Source organism: Hevea brasiliensis, chromosome 9 (assembly GCF_030052815.1).
Source record: "Hevea brasiliensis isolate MT/VB/25A 57/8 chromosome 9, ASM3005281v1, whole genome shotgun sequence".
NCBI lineage: Eukaryota > Viridiplantae > Streptophyta > Magnoliopsida > Malpighiales > Euphorbiaceae > Hevea > Hevea brasiliensis.
Window position 1 is genome coordinate 29471364 of NC_079501.1, and position 19387 is coordinate 29490750.

Here is a 19387-nt window from a genome sequence, read left to right on the forward strand (position 1 = left end):
TTTATAAAATGATTTATCAATTATGTGAAGTTTTATAGTAATTTTCAATGGACTTATAGATTAAGACAATTATTAAATCGTTTATTGTTATGCATTTCAATGGATATAATTTTGTTAAATCATGAATATATTGGAATTAGAAGCTATTTTTTGTTGAATGAAACATTAGAAATTATAATCATAATATATATATATATATATATATATATATATACACACACAAACACACACTACAGCCCATATCTTTTTTTTTTTTTCTTGGAATAAAGGGAAAGAAAACAATATACATAAGCTTAAATCACACAAAGCCTAGGATAACTCACACCGCAAATATCACAAAGAAGAAGCCCATTAACACCATGTGGAGGATCATCCAAATGAGTCACACCCAAATTCGTCAAGTGGCCAAATTTGGCAAGCCAGTCCGCACTCATATTGCGCTCTCTGTATATATGCTTAATTTACACCATCCATTCCTTATTAAGCAATTGCCTAATGTTCCTCACAAGTCCAGCATACGGGCCGCTTTCAACAGCACTATTTAACAAAGTAACCACAGTAGAATTATCAGTTTCTACAATCAAGCATCTCACATCCTTCTCCTACGCAACTTGCAGCCTAATAAGTACTCCCCAAAGCTCAGCGGCCATAATAGAACACATTCCTAAATTGGCAGTGAAACCTCCGACCCAAGCACCAACATTATTCCTAATCAGACCCCCTACTGATGCAAGACCAGTAAAACTAAAAAGATATCCATTTGTATTTAACTTACATCGCCCAAATTCAGGAGGATTCCAACCCAACCATAAGCATTTTCGCTGCACCTTCCCCCACATGGGAAACCCCAGACATTCAATAGCATTACCACACTGAGACGCAAAATTAACAATCACAGCTCTAGCATCATAAGATTTAGACCCATCTCCCTCAGAAACAAAATCACATTGCCACTTTCAGAGAAACCAACATGTAACTCCAAACACAATGCACCACCATTCATTTCTACCTCAGAAATATTAAGAAGCCAAAGATCCATACTATCCTCCATAAAGAAGAAAGTAGCAATAGAGCTTGCAACCAACCCTTCCCAAACTCTTCTGGCCACCAAGCAATTCCTTAGAACATGCAGAATAGTCTCAGTGTTTAACAAGTACGCAAATTTAAGCTACACACACAAATCGCATAATCACACAGTATTAAAAAGAGAAGAACAATAATATAGAATTTAACATGGTTCAACGGTAAGTCTACGTCCACGGGCAAGACAAGAGAAAAAGTTCCATTATAATGAAAAGAGCAAGATGCAATTAATCAGAATTCTTAAACCCTAACCCCAGTGTGTTTCTCGAATATCTCATAACTCTACAGCAAAGGGTAGAATATTACAATATTTATACTAGTCGTGCCTCCGCTACCATCACAGATCTTTTTATCCCAAACAGATCGTAGCGCGAAACTTTCAGGTTGGGTCATAATTTGGGTCAATGAAAAACATATCCAAATTTCAAGCCACAAAAATAACAATTCTTCCCCTTGGCTTGAATTTCCTCTATCATCAATAAAATAACCACAAAAACACTCTGTCTTGCCATATGCCCTTGTAAGGGCATTACTGAGCACTACAAACACCAACCAAGTATAGGCAATGGTTAAACTTGCTGACTGGGACTCCCTTGATCATCATATCTGCTGGATTATCATGTGTAAAGACTTTCTATACAACTACAGTCCTCTGAGATACAATGTCCCGAATGAAGTGATATTTGACATCAATGTGCTTAGTTCGCTCATGGTACATCTGATTCTTTGTGAGATGTATTGCACTCTAGCTGTCATAAAACACTGCTGCCTTGTTCTATATCAACCCAAGATCACCCACCAAACCTTGTAACCATAAAACTTCCTTTACTGCCTTTGCTAAGGCCATATATTCAGCCTCTGTGGTAGACAAAGCAATTGTAGCTTGCAATTGTAGCTTACAATGTTGCCTTCCAACTGATAGCACTTCCAGAAAGAGTAAACAAATAACCTGTCAAAGATCTCCTCTTATCTAAGTCCCCTGCAAAATCTGAATCCACATAGCCAACAACTGAATCACTCATCTTAGCCCTGTCAAATGTCAGACTAACATCTGTAGTACCCTTTAAATGCGTCAAAATCCATTTCACTGCCTGCCAATGCTCTTTCCCAGGACGCGCCATGTATCTCCTCACAACACTAACTACATGTGAAATGTCAGGTCGGGTGCATACCATAGCATACATAATACTACCAACAGCACTTGAATAGGAAACACTGGACATGTGCTCCATCTCCTCATCTGTTTTTGATAACATGTCTGCAGATAACTTGAAATGGGCAGCAAACAGAACAGTCACAGGCTTAGCATTATTCATTTTGAAACGCTTAAGCACTTTTTCAACACAAGCCTGTTGAGACAAGAAAAGGTTTCCAACACTTCTATCCCTGGTAATTTTCTATTCCCAATATCTTTTTTGTAGTGCCCAAATCCTTCATCTCAAACTCACCACTCAACTACTTTTTCAGAATGTTAATTTGTGATATGCTTTTAGCAGCAATAAGCATATCATCCACATATAACAGCAAATAAATAAAGGAATCATCTGAAAGCTTCTTATAATACACACAACTGTCATATGAACTACAATTAAATCTATTAAGAATTATGAATGTATCAAATCTTTTGTACCACTGCCTAGGAGACTGTTTCAGACCATATAAAGATTTCTTAAGCAAGCAAACATGGTTTTTCATACCTGGAATGATAAATCCCTCAGGCTGACTCATATAAATTTGCTCCTCCAACTTACCATGCAAAAATGCTGTCTTCACATCTAGTTGCTCAAGCTCTAGATCATGAAGAGCAACTATAGCAAGTAAGACTCTGATAGAACTGTGCTTCACAACTGAAGAAAACACTTCATTAAAGTCAATCCCCTCCCTCTGAGTAAAGCCTTTTGCTACCAACCGTGCCTTATATCGATGTTCTTCAACCCCTAGAGTGCCTTCCATTTTCTTGAATACCCATTTGCAACCTACCACTTTTTGTCTCTTAGACAATGTTGCAAGCTCCCAAGTCTGATTCTTGTGAAGAGATTCAATTTCTTCACTCATAGCACCAACCCACTGATCTGCATCTGAACAAGAAAATAGCTTCTCTATAATTGTTGGGTTCATGCACATCAATTGTTTCAACAATTGACAAGGCAAATGCAACTAGATTTGCATATGCATATATCTGTGGTGGTCTAATTTGTCTTCTCTCTCTACCAGTTACAATGCTATATGGTTTCTGTTACTGTTGCTCAGGTGCATCCTCTTGTTGATCAGGATCTTGTACCTCATCCTCTGAATCACTGAACTAACTACTGAAGTATCAATATCAAGCTCCACCTGTTCTCTGACACCGTGATCTGATTCTGCTACTGACTTCTCCCTCTGACTATCCAATGAAGTAAACTCATTAAATGTCACATCCCTGCTGATAATTAATCCTGGAGACTTTGGATCATTGCACCACAACCTATAGCCTTTCATTCCAGATGCATACCCTAGAAATATGCATTTTCTTGCCCTCGGCTCAACCTTACCATCTCTCATATGAGCATAAGCAGGGCAACCAAATACTCTCAGCTGAGAGTAATTAGCAGGTGAATAGAACTAGATCTCAAAGGGAGTTTTGCACTCAATAGCTATAGATGGAGATCTATTAACCAAGAAGCAGGTTGTATTAATTGCTTTAGCTCAGAAATCCTTTCCCAATCCTGAATATGAGAGCATGCTTCGTGCTTTGTCATAAAGCATTCTGTTCATGCATTCTGCAATACCATTCTATTGTGGTGTCATTGTACAAATGCGATGTCTCACTATACCTTCATTACTGCAGAATGCATCAAACTCATGATTGTAAAATTTTAACCCGTTATCAGTTCTAAGATGTTTGATCTTCTTTTATATCTGCTTCTCAATTGTCGTCTTCCACTTTACAAAGGTTGAAAATGCCTCATCTTTTATTTTCAGAAAATACACCTACACCATCTGAGAGTAATCATCAATCAAAGGCATGAAGTACCTGGCACCTCTCTTGGAAGGGATTCTGTTAGGACCCCATAGATCTGAGTGGATATAATCCACCATTCCTCTGGTCTTGCTCACTGTCTTTTGATCGAACTTCACTCTGGTCTGTTTGCCAAACACACAGTATTCACAAAATTCTATAGATTCTATTTTTTGCCCGTCCAATAAATCTCGCTTACTTAACACAGATAATCCTCTTTCACTCATATGATCAAGACGCATATGCCACAATTGAGTCTGATTCTGATTATTGTTTTTCGGATGCTACTGCAGCTTCCCCTGAAACTGTACTGCCCTAAAGAAAATATAATCTTGAAACCAAGCTGCTCTTCATGAGTACCATAGAGCCCTTGCACACTTTGAGAACTCCATTGTCTGTATGGTATCTAAATCCATGAGAGTCAAGTGTCCTAAGAGAAATCAGGTTCCTCTTTAGTCTTGGAACATGCCAATACTCTATAGTTCTAACAATGCCATCAAACATCCTCAATCTGATGTTACCAATTCCTTCAACAGATAATGTATGATCATTGCCCAGAAACACCTTGCCACTAATCTATTTGTAAGTGACAAACTAGTTTCTGTATGGACACATGTTATAAGTAGCACTAGTATCAAGAATCCAAGAATTTTGTCCATGATCTGAACTCACAGATAAAATTTCTCCAGCACTGTCATCACCATCAAAATTAATAAAACTATCAACCACATTTGCAGAACTTTTCTGGTTGCTTTCCCTTTTTATTTTTCAATTTGGGACAGTCTCTTTTGTAGTGACCTTGCTCCCCGCACTTAAAACAGTTGGCCTTTTTCATTCTTGACTTAGATCTGGCCTTAGATTTCTTTCTGCTGGAAGAACCCTCCCTTGAATGTGTTCTTCCCTTGCTCACCAAACCTTCCCCCTCAAATCTTTCTCTATTATCTGGAAATTTCTTTTTCAACTCCTTCGATTTTAGAAAATTACTAACATCGTCTAGTGAAATACTATCTTTCCTATACAATAGAGTATCAACAAAAGTTTCATAGGAGAGTGGCAAAGAACATAATACAATAAGGGCCTGATCCTCACTATCAATCTCAATATCAATATTCTTCAGGTCCATAATAATTGAATTGAATTCATCCAGATCTTCTTTAATGGGCGTACCTTCGCTCATTCTTAGATTTTAAAGCCTTTTCTTCAAATACAGGTGGTTGGTCAGCTATTTGGTAGAGTATAACTCCTATAATTTCTTCCATACCGTAGATACTGAGCTTTCACCAACAATCTCGCGTAGGACATTATCAGTTACACTCATAAAAATCACACTCAAGGCTCTCTCTTTTAGATCAGCCTTTTTTGCCTCTTTCATACCTTCTGGAAAGTTATCCTTGATTGCCTTCCATTGACCTTGCAGGATCAAAGAAGATTTAATTTTAATTTTCCACAGACTGAAACTCGATCCACCATCAAACTTCTCCATCTTATACTTCATTGAAGACGATGCCATCTATAAGGTTTTGCGCACAAAGCTCTGATATCAGTTTGTTATAATAAGTACGCAAATCTAAGGCACACACACAAATCGCACAATCATATAGTATTAAAAAGAGAAGAAGAATAACACAAGATTTAACATGATTCAACCGTAAGGTTTACATCCACAGGCAAGACAAGAGAAAAAGTTCCACTATAATGAAAAGAGCAAGATACAATCAATCAGAACTCTCAAACTGTAACCCCAGTGTGTTTCCCGAATATCTCACAACTCTACTACAAATGATAGAATATTACAATATTTATACTGGTCCATACCACCACATATCTCACTTTTTATTCCAATCAGGTCACACTGCGAAACTTTCAGGTCTAGTCAAAATTTGGGTCCATGAAAAACATATCCAAATTTCAAACCACAAAAATAACACTTAGAATATAGGAAACAACAGGGACATCTATCATCAATAGTAAGATGCCTGCATTTCCTTTTAGAATTAGTAAGTATTCGGTTATGCAGCACCAACCAAAGGAAGGAAAGAATTCTTTCAAGCCCCTCCCAAAGCTACACTTGCTTCCATTTCCTTTCATTATAGTGCCACACAGAATTTTGCAATGCTACATATGCAGACTTAATAGTAAACTTATCGTTTCTAGAATAACCCCAGTATATGGAGTCCCTTGACCCATTATCCCATGAGACATGAATAGCAGCAATTCTTAAAAGAACACTTTATTTGGAAGGTTTGCTTTATTTCTTTATACTTTAAACACTTTTACAGTCTTTAACAAATGGTATCAAAACTAAGTATGATCTTAGTAAGTTTGGTGGAGCTACTATGACATGTAAAAGTTATACATGCAATAATTGTGATGCAAACTCAAGGTGGCGGAGAGGTGAAATTAAGGTAGAGTTCTTAATGTAAAATCAAGGAAGTTGATGATGTGAGAAATTTTTTTAAAAAAATGAGTAAGTTACACCTAAGATGAAAATTGAAGATTTGAAGGTGGAGATTGTTAAACAATGGTGATGCAAGCTCAAGGTGGTTGAGAGGTGAAGATTTGGAGATTTTAAGGTGAAGATTTAAAGAAATGAGCAAGCTCAAGTATGGAGATTTGATGATTGAAGACACCTAAGAATTCAATGTATGCAATTGGTGATGAACTTTGAGTCATTGTGGAAATTATTAGATTTGTGGTTCAAAATCTTAGTGAGATTTGAAAAAGATATATTTCTAGTTTGAGCAGAAGAAATATTCTTATATTATGTAAAACTCTTATTTTAGTGTTGTCCTTAAATTGAGTTAGATTCCTAATAAAATTAGAATTGAGGGCTAACACTATAAATAGTAATATTGTGAAGAGTTTTTTTTTTGCTTTTGCCTATTGTAAAGAGAGGACTTCTGCCTATTAAGGAGAGGCTTTTGCCAATGGGAGGAGATATTTCGACTTAAGGTGGAAAAAAAGTATAGAATTCATAAAGAAATAATTTTTATCCATTGTTGAAGGGTTATTACTCATATAGTTAATGACACACTTTGTAGTATATAATATAGTCAAATTAGTAAATATATTGGGTTATAGTTATTAAGCTTGGTTTGAAAATTGACTTGATTAAGGGATTAGATCAACAAATCACTGGTTGAACCAGTGAATCAATGGTTTAACCAACTAGTGGATTAACAATTTAACCAATGGGCCATTAAAAAAATTAATTAAATATTACATTTTATTAATATAAATAAATAATTTTAATCAACTAAATTTTATTTTTAGAATCAATATTTCAATATTCATTAGATTATATTCACATATATCTTAATAAAACTATTAAAATTTATATGAAAATATTAAAAATATCTCAACATTTATAGTTAATATATAAGATAAAAATATTGTTATAATTAATAATAATCTTCTTAATATTTATGAAATATTAATTATATATTAAAATTAAAAAAATAAATAAATTTATTGCATTTATGTAAATAAATGAATAATAGCTAAATAATATCTTATTCATTGACTATATATAAATTTAAATTTTAAATATCAAAATATCAATATAATTGATATTTTTAAAAAAATTTTAAATTAGCCGGATCGATGGATCACTAGGTCAATCATTGGGTTGTCTAGTTTTTCTGGGACAACTTCTTGTTTGGTTTAATGAGAGAACCGACCCAGTTTTATATTCGAGTCACTAGTTCACCAAGTCAATCTGCTAGATCGATCCAGGTTTAATGACAATGTATTTACTGTAAACAGTTTAGTATAAGGATTCTCTTGGGTGTAATTAGATTGATAGGTAGTATAATGTGAGGTAATTGATGATTTTTTATTAGAAGTGAAGAAAGGCATGCACGTGGATATTGACCTATATTAAGATGGTGAACTACGTAAATATTAATATTTTGTATTGTTTGTTTTTTTGTTTTTTTAGTTTACACACTTTCACTTATAACATATTCTAATGGTAAAGACTATTTTTTTTTATAGGATTAAAAAATAAGGGACTAACTTATTTGATTTTAAAATAACAAGATTAAATGAATGGCCCTGCCAAATCTCAAGAATTATATTATAAATTATCCAATTATTAATACCATTTCTTATTAGTGCTGCAATTGAACTAGAAAACACACTTGAGCAATTTCATATGTCATTAGTTCCCTTGACCATATCATGATAAGAAAATTGACCTAAGTTATTGTATTAAATAGGAACTTTGTTTATTACAGTAAAATGCATATCAAATTGCACTGCATCTTGTTATTCATCAAGAAGTTGATATTTCTGTCCGATCAAAGTAGACGCAGGAAGGACCAGCATCTGGTGCCAAAGCCAGCATAACAGGACCTTTTGCACCTTTTTCAACAGGGAGGACTCCAGTGTTTCCATTCAAATCTGTTTTAGTGAAGCCAGTATTAACTGCATTTATGGCAATTCTTGGATAATTGTTTGCCAAAACCCTTGTGCAAGCATTAAGAGCTGCCTTGGACACCATGTAAGCAGAAAAAATAGTAGGCCAATCTTTATTTTCCACCACGTCCTGCTCAACATCCTATAGGAACTCTTCTACAACCTTTTCAACTTTCTCTTCTGTGAGGCCATCAGCATCACCAAGCACCTTTCTGGCTCTTTCATTTGGAATTAGCTGTAACAGAAACAAACAACTGAAATTCAAAACAAAGCAAGGTTAATTATATTTCTACTCTTTGGGTTTAGCTCTTTGAAGGTACTAGAACTTAAAAATCCTCTTTGAGTATTAGGGGAAATTAGTTGTATATTCTTCAGCTAATGTCCTTCCTTGATTAACACACTGGAAATGATAAAACTACCAACTCTATCTTTAATTCTTAAGAGTTGGGTAATGAGTTTCATACCTTTAACTGCCCCCGGCTGGAGGAAACATTGATAATTCTTGCAGATTTGGACTGTTAAAGAACTGGAATTAATGCTTGGGTAACTTGCTTGATTCCATAGTAATTTATCTTTAGGCAATTCTCTGCCGTTTCAAAGTTTGTTTCACAGCTTTCGGTCCTGTAATCTGAATGATTCAAGCATTGGCTTTTTTTTTTTTTTCTTTCTAGAATTTGATTTAATTATCTTAATGAAAAAAAAGTTGGGATATTTGAATTAGGCAGGCACTAATAATATAATATTAGAACTTATAACATCAAGATTAAGTTTTAAGTTCTTCTTGTCTTCTGGATACACTATATAGCTCCAGTTATCCCTGCATTGTTTACCTGAAATTTTGTAACACATTTATCAAAGATGTAGCAAGAACATATAATATTCAATGTTAATCTTATTCAGGATACAAAGCAAATGAATACACGATTCATTTTCAGGGGAAAAAAAAAGATAAAGAAAAGTCTGCAATATTATATTAAACAAACATTATTGAAAAAGGTTCATCATCTAAATCTAGCTCATTGAAGTCAAAATACAAAGGGATATTAATCCTTCCTTGTTTGAGCTGAAAGAAATAATAATAATAATAAAAAAAGCAAATTCTTATCTAGTCTATCTAGTCGAAGGTTATGGCACTCTTCTCATGGAAAAGCTTGCCTATACCTCATCCATCATAGATTCAAGAAAACAAATATGTGTCTCCTAATTTATATGTAGGTCTTACCATACATGTTGTGTTTTAGTGATGAGTCTAGGTAAGAATTTCCTTGTTCTCATTTATTGCTTCAAGACATCCATGCCTAAAGAAATATAGCAAGATGGGTTGGAGGATGATCTAGTGCATAAAAGCTTGTTTTAGGCGATTTTAAGTTAAGCAAATGATGAGGTAGATGTTCTTCACTAATCACTATTATTTATTTGGAATAAGGTACAAAAGGAAAATGTATATAAATCACCAATTCCAAACTGGTTTTCATGTATTCTGCTAAGGAAGCAATAGTAGCTGGATCTACCACATCAACAAGTCCTTCAGATTTTAGCTTTCCAAAAGCTTCATTCCCTTCTTCACATCTCTAGCTGTTGATCACCATAATCCCTTTAGAAGCTAACTGCCTACATATCTCAAAGCCTATCCCTTTGCTGTCTCCCGTTACAATTGCAATCCTGAATTTGAAAGCATTACAAAAAAGAAGGAAGACATTAGCAACGATGCAATTAAGATTCATTATTAATTAGAATGATATATACTTCCAAAATACCTTGTTGATTTGGTACCGTCGAGTGTTTTTGCCATCTGCTGATGTAGCTAGAAGGCAAATTATTTTTGCTGGTAGTATTGTTTGTGTGGAATGTGGCAAGTGTGCTATATTTATAGTTTTTTGGTCTTGAAAGCAAGGCCCTTTTGGCTTCATAGGCTTTGAGGGTCAAAAGCTGGACTCATTGTTGCACGTCCTATGCCACGTAACTTCATGATATACAATTTAATATATGCCTATTTTAGCCGTTCCACATTCACTCTTACATTATTTGCCTATGAAATAGTAGGATAAAGTTGGAGTATTGTAGTAACTAATGATCGATTAAGGCATTCTCTATTTTATATAAATTATAAATTACATAATTCTTAATATTATAATAATGGATTATAACGTAAATAGACAAGTATTTCTAAAAAGTTAATATATGGCATTCTCTTTTATAATATTGTTACGTAATATTTTTTATTTTATGTAAATTATAAATTATTTAATAATTATCCTCTTAATATTATAATAAGTAGCCATTAGTATAAGTTAAGGTATAATATATTAACATGTATTAATTATATATATTTATATATTTATACTTGGTAGATATATTTATATTTATATTATTTTTGGATAGATTTTAATTATTTATATTATGAAATCTTTATTAAAAAGATTGTAAGGTAAAAAATAATAAAAATAAAATATGAAATAATTAATAAAAAATTTAAGACATTATATTATTTATATATATTAAAATTAAGAAAATATATACAAATTAAAATTATTAATATCATTTACATTAGCATTCTTCATAAAAAGTCTGTATTGCTTTATAATTAGTAATTATTATATTTTTATACTAAATTTAATTCATCTTTTTATTTGAAGTATCATTATTATTATGATAATTCATCTTTTTATTTGAAGTATCATTATTATTATGATTTTCATGATTGAAATAATAATTTTCTTTAATAATTAATTGTCACAACTCAAGAATTTTTTTTATTAAATTTATTATTTAAATTTATTACTAAAATAACATAGACAAACAATTATAGGTAAAAAATAATATTACAGTTTATTTAAAACCATGGGAAAACAATCAAATGTTGTCAGTACTATTGGATAGGTTTTTTGTAAATGCCATTTTGGTGCAAATTTGATTATATGGATAGGTATATAACACATCTAGATGGGAATTGTTATAATAAGATGGCATACTTGTGTTTTTTGGGTATTAAAAAAAAATGAACTGGTGTACTTTTGTTTTTTGTTTTTTTTTTTAAAGATTCAATAAAAAAGATATGCTATTGATTCAAGGTTGAAGCAAATCCATAAATGGCAAGAATTTGTTAGGCCATGAATGTACTTTTTAGGGGTGTAAATGAATCAAACGGTTAGTGATTATTCAAGGCTTAACTCAATTTGATAAAATCTTGATTTGGTTTAAGTGATTTTCTAAATAAATTGAGTTCAAGCTCAAGTTCGATTTTTAAGCATGTTTAATAAATGAGTCGACCTTAGCTCTTTAGTATTCGACTCTTTAAGTTTGTAAACTGACTCATTTATAATCTTGCAAGTTGACTTGTTGAGCAAACTCGTTAATTGGTAGATTAAATATGCTCGTGAGAGGGTTCGTTTTTAGACTCGTTTATAAAAATATTTATAAGTTATTGTATTTTATAATGTTGTAAATTTATTTATTTTATTTATGATTATTTTAAAAATAATATATTAATTATAATCAATTTATAAGATATATTTTTATAAAATATAGTTATTTATACTTAAATTTTTTTTTGAAAATTAAACTAATTTTTGCTGAGAAATAAAATTAGAATATTAGATAATGAATATATGCTCTCAATATAAAATAATATATTATTTAAAATTATGGTAAAATTAATATATAAAATGTATTTCTAAAATATAGTTATTTATAATTTATTTTTTTAAAATCAAGTTATTTTTTTATATGATAAATAAAATTAAAATATTAGATACTAAATATGCTTTAAATATAAAATAATATATTATTATTTAAAATTATATTTATAAAATATAATTATTTGCAATTTAAATTTATTTTAATGTGAGTATAAGGAGCATTGAAATTTGGCATTGTGAATATGCACCCAAAAATTACCCGAGAAATAAATTTAAAATATTACTGTCAATTTTCATATATATTTAAATTATAAGCGTGTACTTAAATGAATATATATATATATATATATATATATATATATATATATATATATATATATATATATATTTTAGTATGCTCTCCTCTAAGTCAAGACTTATGGGAGACCTTAATAAATAATTTCAGCTTATAAAAAAAAATTATTTTAAACCATTTTATTTATATTAAAATATTAAATAAATCAAAATTACATAATTTTGATGGCGGTCGGATTGAAACATCACATTCATTTCTCTCTTCCTTTTCCTGTACCTCTTTAAATTTTAAATTTTTAAAAGATTAAGCTATAAGTTTAATTAATTTTAAATTATCTAGTCATTACTATTAATCTCTCTTCTCTCTCTCTATCTCTTTGAATATTTGTCTCTAAACTTTCAATTTTTAAAAAATTAATATTCAAGTTTAATACTAAAGTATCAATTATTATAAGTCTTCCTTCTTCTCTCAGTCTCTCTCTCTTTAAATACTTTCTCTTTTAAACTTTTAAAATCCTCTATCAGCCTCTCTCTCTTTTAACCTTAGAAATTTTATTGACATATTAAAAGGTGAGAGATTAAATTATTTTGATTTTAAACATATAAAAATTAATTTGTTGATTTCACCAAATCTCAATGATTATATTGTAAATTGCGCAATTATTAATACCATTTCTTGTTACTGCTGCAATTGAACTAGAAAACACACTTGAGCAATTTCAATATGTCATTGAGGCCCATGACCATATTATGATAAGAAAATTGAGCTAGTTTAATGTATTAAATAGGAACTTTATTTATTGCAATAAAATGCATATGAAATTGCCACTACATGGTGTTACTCATCAAAAAGTTGATATTTCTGTCTGATCAAAGAAAAAGCCAGAAGGACCACCATCTGGTGCCAAAGCCACCTTGACAGGACCTTCTGCACCTTTTTCAACAGGCTGGCCCCCAGTATTTCCATTCAAATCTGTTTTAGTGAAGCCAGGACAAACTGCATTTATGGCAATTCTTGGATACTTGCTTGCCAAAACCCTTGTGTAAGCGTTAACAGCTGCCTTGGACACCTTGTAAGCAGAAAAAATTGTGGGCCAACCTTTAGTTTCCACCAGGTCCTGCTCAACATCCTCTAGGAACTCTTCTACAACCTTGTCAATCTTCTCTTCTGTGAGGCCATCAACATCACCAAGCTCTTTTCTGGCTGTTTCATTTGGAATTAGCTGTAACAGAACAAATTAACAATTGAATTTCCAAAACAAAACAAGGTTAATTTCTAGCCTTTGGCTTTAGCTCTTTGAAGGTGCTAGAGCTTAAAAATCCCCTTCGAGCACTAGGGGAAATTGGTTGTATATTCTTCGGCTAGTGTGCTCAACTAACACACTGGAAATGATAAAACTACCAACTCTATGGTTAATGAGTTTCATACCTTTAACTGCCCCAGGGTGGAAGAGACATTGATAATTCTTGCAGATTTGGACTGTTCAAGAACTGGAATTAATGCTTGGGAAACTTGCTTGATTCCATAGTAATTTGTCTTTAGGCAATTCTCTGCCGTTTCATAAGTTTGTTTCACAAATTTTTTTATTGACTTAGCTTTTGGTCCTGTAATCTGAGTAATTCAATGCATTAGCCTTTTTGCCTCCTTTCTAGCATTTTATTTAATTATCTTAAGGAAAAAAAAAGTTGGGATATTTGAATTAGGTAGGCACTAATAATATAATATTAGAACTTACAACATCAAGATCACCTAGATTCAAGTTCTTCCTGTCTTCTGGATTGATTATAGCTCCAGTTATCCCTGCATTGTTTACCTGATACTTTCTAACACATTAGAATTTATCAAAGATGTAGCAAGAATATATAATATTCAATGTTAATCTTGTCCAGGGTACAAAGCATTGGAATACAAGATTCAATTTCAGCCAAAAAAAAAAAAGATAAAGAAAAGTCTGCATGCGTGGAACCCTTGATAAAGACTTATCTATGTTAAACAAACATTATTGAAAAGGTTCATCATCTAAGTCTAGCTCAGCGAATTTCAGCCAAAAAAAAAGATAAAGAAAAGTCTTCATGCGTGGAGCCCTTGATGAAGACTTATTTATATTAAACAAATATTATTAAAAAGGTTCATCATCTAAGTCTAGCTCAGTGAGGTCAAATGCGGAGAAAATATTAATTCTTCCCAGCTTGTTTGACCAGAAAAAATATAAAACTAAAGAAAAAAAAAAGCAAATTCTTATCTAGTACAAGGTTACTGTAGTTTTCTTATAGAAAAATTTGCCTACACTTAGTCATCATATATTCAAGATACAGATATGTTATATTTTATATATAGGTCTCATCATAGATGTTGTGTGTCTATAATGGATGGAGTTTAAGTAAGAATTTTCTTTTCTTATTTAATTCTTAAGAATATTCATGAATAAAGAAATATAGCAAAGTTTTATCAAAGTCCAGAGGTTGCTTCAAAAAGAAGAAAAAAAGCTTGTTTTAGGTCATTTTAAGTTAAGCAAATGATGAGGTAAATGTTCTTCGCTGATCACTATTATTTATTTGGAATAAAGTCTGAAGGGAAGTTAATATATATATATATATATATATATATATATATATAAATTACCAATATATCAAGCTTTCCAAACTGGGTTTTCATATACTCTGCTAAGGTAGCAACAGTAGCTGGATCTGCCACATCCAGTGGATGAAATACCACATCAACAAGTCCTTCAGCTTTTAGCTTTACAAGAGCTTCATTACCCTTCTTTGCATCTCTAGCTGTTAAGATCACCATAATCCCTTTAGAAGCTAACTGTCTACATATCTCAAAGCCTATCCCTTTGTTGCCTCCTGTTACAATTGCAATCCTGATTTTGAAAGCATTGCAAAAAAGAAGTGAAAGAAGGACATTAACAAAGATGGAATTAAGGTTCATTATCAATTAATTTACTCAAATAAAAATGATATGTATACTTCCAAAATACCTCTTTGATTTGGTATCGTCGAGTGTTTCTGCCATCTGCCTGCTGAGCGTATATAGCTGAAAGGCAAATTATTTATGCGGTTAGTATTGTTTTGGACTTGGTAGCATGAGGAAGCTATATTTATAGTCGTCTGGCCTTGAAATCAAGTTCCTTTTGGCTTCACATATTTTAAAGTCAAAAGCTGGACTCATTCTTGAACCTACCATGTTCCGTGATGTACAATTTAAATAAGCCTGCGTAGCCTCTTACGTAAAATTCCAACCGTTCCACGTCCACTCTGACATCATTTGCCTATGGAACTGGGATAAGCTTGGAGTATTAAAGCGACCAATTACCGATTATAAATGGCAAAGTGTTCGATTTAGTCCCTATATTTATAGGGAAAATTTAATTTAATAGATTTTTTATTTTTTATTTAAATTATTTTAAAAATTTTAATTTAAATTCAATTTAATAAAAAAATTAAAATTTATGAGGCTAAATTTTTTTGTTTTCTTGATTTAAATAAAAAATAAAGAATTTCAATTTCTTAATTTTAGAACTAAATTTCTTTATTTCTTGATTTAATTCTAAAAATCAAGAAATTTTTTAATTTCTTGATTTTTGGGCTAAATTAAGTTTTAAAATGAAATTTCTAAATTAAATTAAATAAAAAAATAAAAATAAACTAAATTGAATTTTTTTAATAAATACTATTTAAAATTTAGTTTATTTAAATAGAGATAGTGGGGGAACCAAAAATTTAACTTAAGTATAAATATTAAGAATCCTTTCTTATAAAATATGCATCAACAATCTTATTATTGCCCTGTTAGCTTGTTAGTTTTATTAACTTAACTTTAAAAAAAAAATTAGTTCACAATTCAGACATTTACATACATATATAAACGTAAATTTCACTAAAAATTTTAGAAGTTTACAATTCAAAATTCTTAAGACTTGTTAGGGCAACCACAATGTATAAGTAGAAGATAAAGAGATTCAGAAGGATAATACATATTTTCACTCATCAAAGTTGCTATATAAATTGCAAAGCACAATGCAATTGCTTTTATATATACTGGCAACAAAGTAAATAAGAAATAATAAAATTTTCTAATGAGGAAATTAGGAATCAAACAAATTCTATTACACCATATGAAACTCCTATATTGCATCCACACAAAAAATCTAAACAATAAGAAAACTAAATAAGAAAATTCTATATAGGAAAACTAATTCAAATTAAGGCTCCATTTGTTTAGAGGAAAATACTTTTTTAGAAAATATTTTTTTTATTTTTTAATGTTTGGGGCGTATAAAAAATTTGGTCAAAGGAAAATAAATTGCCAGTCAAAGAAAAATAACATAAAAATAAGGGAAAATGACTTCCTATTTTAAAAACAAAAATCATTTTTCTAACTTTATTTTCCCAACTTTTTCATGATAGATTTTGTGAATAATGAAATAAAATACTATATAGCCAAAAAATAAAAATATTTTTATATATAAATTATTTTCTTCAAAATAAACGCAGCCTACTAAGAAAGTGGAATTTTCAGTGAATAACAAAAGCATATTTGTAACCCCTCACTGTAGCAATTCCGTACATTCTACTGTTCTGGTGACCAGTGTCAGTCCGGACAGCTAGAACGTCCAGAAAAATATTTAAACTAAAGTGAGGAACCATAATTAACTCAAATATTAATAAGAAAAATTTAGAAAAAATTTTAGAAATAAAATATAACTAAGTTAAATGAGCCAGTGCCCTAGAGATGGGTAACCTAGTGGAAAGTTGCGGTTCTCGCAACTAGGAGCCCTAGACCCGAGAAAAAATTCACAAAATAATTTTTGGGACTCCAGAGAAGGGTCATTGAGGTTCCTATGGCATTAGAATGCCAAAAAAATGCTTAGAAAAATTTTTCAGTCGGTACAGACAATTTTAGTCTGTTAAGCCAAACGGAGGGCATTTTAGTCATTTCGCCTTCAGAGGTGATTTTTTGCCGACTTATCCAGTTAAATAAATAATTATTATGACACAAAATATGAATAAATATTGCTAAAAATTAAATTGAAATTAAGTAGACAAGAAAAGGAAAGAAAATGAAAGAAATTTGAATTATGACATCATTATGATGTCATTAAACATCCTCCTACCCAACCAAATTTTGACACATCATTATAAACTACTTAAAAATGAATAAAAGGAGATAAAAATTAAAAAACTAAACAGCTATCTTCAACCTTTAGGGCAGCAAAAAACGTAGAGAGAGAGAGAGAGAGAGAGAGAGAGAGAGAGAGAGGAAGGAAAACTCCATTAAAGCTTCACCAAGCTTGAGTTCACCACCCAAATCACCCCAACACCCTAGCTTCCCTTCATAAATATTTACCCTTACACCTAGAGCAAGTCTTGGGCAGCAAAAAGAAAGAGAAAAAGAGGAGTTCTCAAGCTTTGGGAATTAGCTAAATCAAGGTTAGTGTCCAAACTTTTGCTATTTTGATTAAATTCATGTTTAATGGCATGAAGTAAGTAGGAAATGTAAGAAAACAAGATAAAAATGTGTGTGTGCACTCTAAAAATTTTGGCAGCTAGAGTTAGCTAGGGTTTGCTCATGTAATAGTTTGTTAACCTTGTAATGGTCAATTAGTGACCATTTGAATGTGTGTGAGAAGGAATTGAAGTGAGTAAGGATGTTGGATTTGAGTTTAGGTGAGCTGCCTTGGCTGACCTACAGGACTGAGTATGAGTCCAGTAGGTTTGGGCAGTTATACATGGAGTTGTAGAGGTTCAATTGGTGCAAGGTCAATTGGACATGAAACTAGACACAAAATGGCACAACTTTGGTGAAGAAACCCTGCCCAGAAAACCAAACCAAGTTGGCTTAAAAATTGCCCTAATTCGGGTGACCTGCAGTCTGCCTGGGCAAAATGACCAAATGAATAGTATTTATTCATTTAGTCATAACTCAGTGTAAAAAGGTCCAATTGACTTGAAATTTTACCAGCAGAAAGCTGAGACATAGTCCTAAAACTTTCATGAAGAACACAAATCCAAATTCTGACCATAACCTAGTCAATTTGCCAACCAAACTTAAGTTACCAAATCTGGCAGAACCAATTTTGCCCAAAATTTTGGATTCTGTCAAATCCGGCCACTTATGGTTTTTAGGCCATAACTTGAGCTACAAAACTCCAAATGGAGTGATTCAAAAAAGGAAATGTAACTAGACAAAATAAGGAACAACTTTTATGAAGACAACTTTGCCAAATTTCTACTATAAAAATGACCAATAGAATAATAAACACAAGGCTTGAAATCTGAAAATTTTGAACAACTAACACTAAGCTTAGAAATGGTATTGGCAATCAATACCAATAATTTTAGAATACAAAATGTGGTATGCTGGGAGTATTAAAATCAATGTACCTATTGTCTATGCAAAAGTCAATATTTTAGTTGACTAATGAAATGAATAGTAACACCTAAACTTAAATTTCAAGAATTGTAAAGTTTAAAAGTGTAACATGCCCTAGTACACCTAGCAAGATTGGTTTGGATAGGTTGGCATGCTAATAGGGTTCAGTTAGCAGTGTTGCACATGGCATTATGCCATTTTGTGATTTCATGGCTTTTAGCCATTCTGGCATTGTGATGATACTTGGCCTTGTACCCAATATTTATTACGGCTCATTAGCTGTTCTGTTGCACACCGGGAGATACATATGTAACTGATGGTGTGACGGCCCGAGGTACTTGATACCCAGTGCCAGTTTACCCGTTTATCTAGTCCAGTCATCCAGTATAAGTTACTTGGGCAACCAAAAATGAAAGTGAATAAATTTAATGAAATTATGAATATAATGAGTACAAAATAAATAAGATTACCAATAATGATCGAAAAATTGTTTGCATAAGACATCAGAATATGCACTGCATAATTATTTTCTGTTATTTCTTTTTATTTTATTATTGGCACCACTAAGCATTATTG

At 31.7% G+C, this 19387-nt stretch overlaps 1 protein-coding gene and 1 pseudogene across 1 annotated transcript; both read right to left on the reverse strand.

Moving 5' to 3' along the window:
* Nucleotides 1–8357: 8357 nt before the first annotated feature.
* Nucleotides 8358–10292, reverse strand: LOC110652527 ((+)-neomenthol dehydrogenase-like; annotated as a pseudogene).
* Nucleotides 10293–13203: 2911 nt separating this feature from the next.
* On the reverse strand, nucleotides 13204–15582 carry LOC110662292 (salutaridine reductase). Its single transcript, XM_021821222.2, has 5 exons — nucleotides 15417–15582; nucleotides 15056–15299; nucleotides 14169–14246; nucleotides 13862–14044; nucleotides 13204–13655 (listed from the first exon to the last, which is right to left on the reverse strand). Exons 1-5 carry the CDS (start codon nucleotides 15449–15451, stop codon nucleotides 13278–13280), a joined length of 918 nt encoding a protein of 305 aa, XP_021676914.2. The 5' UTR covers nucleotides 15452–15582; the 3' UTR covers nucleotides 13204–13277.
* Nucleotides 15583–19387: the final 3805 nt, after the last annotated feature.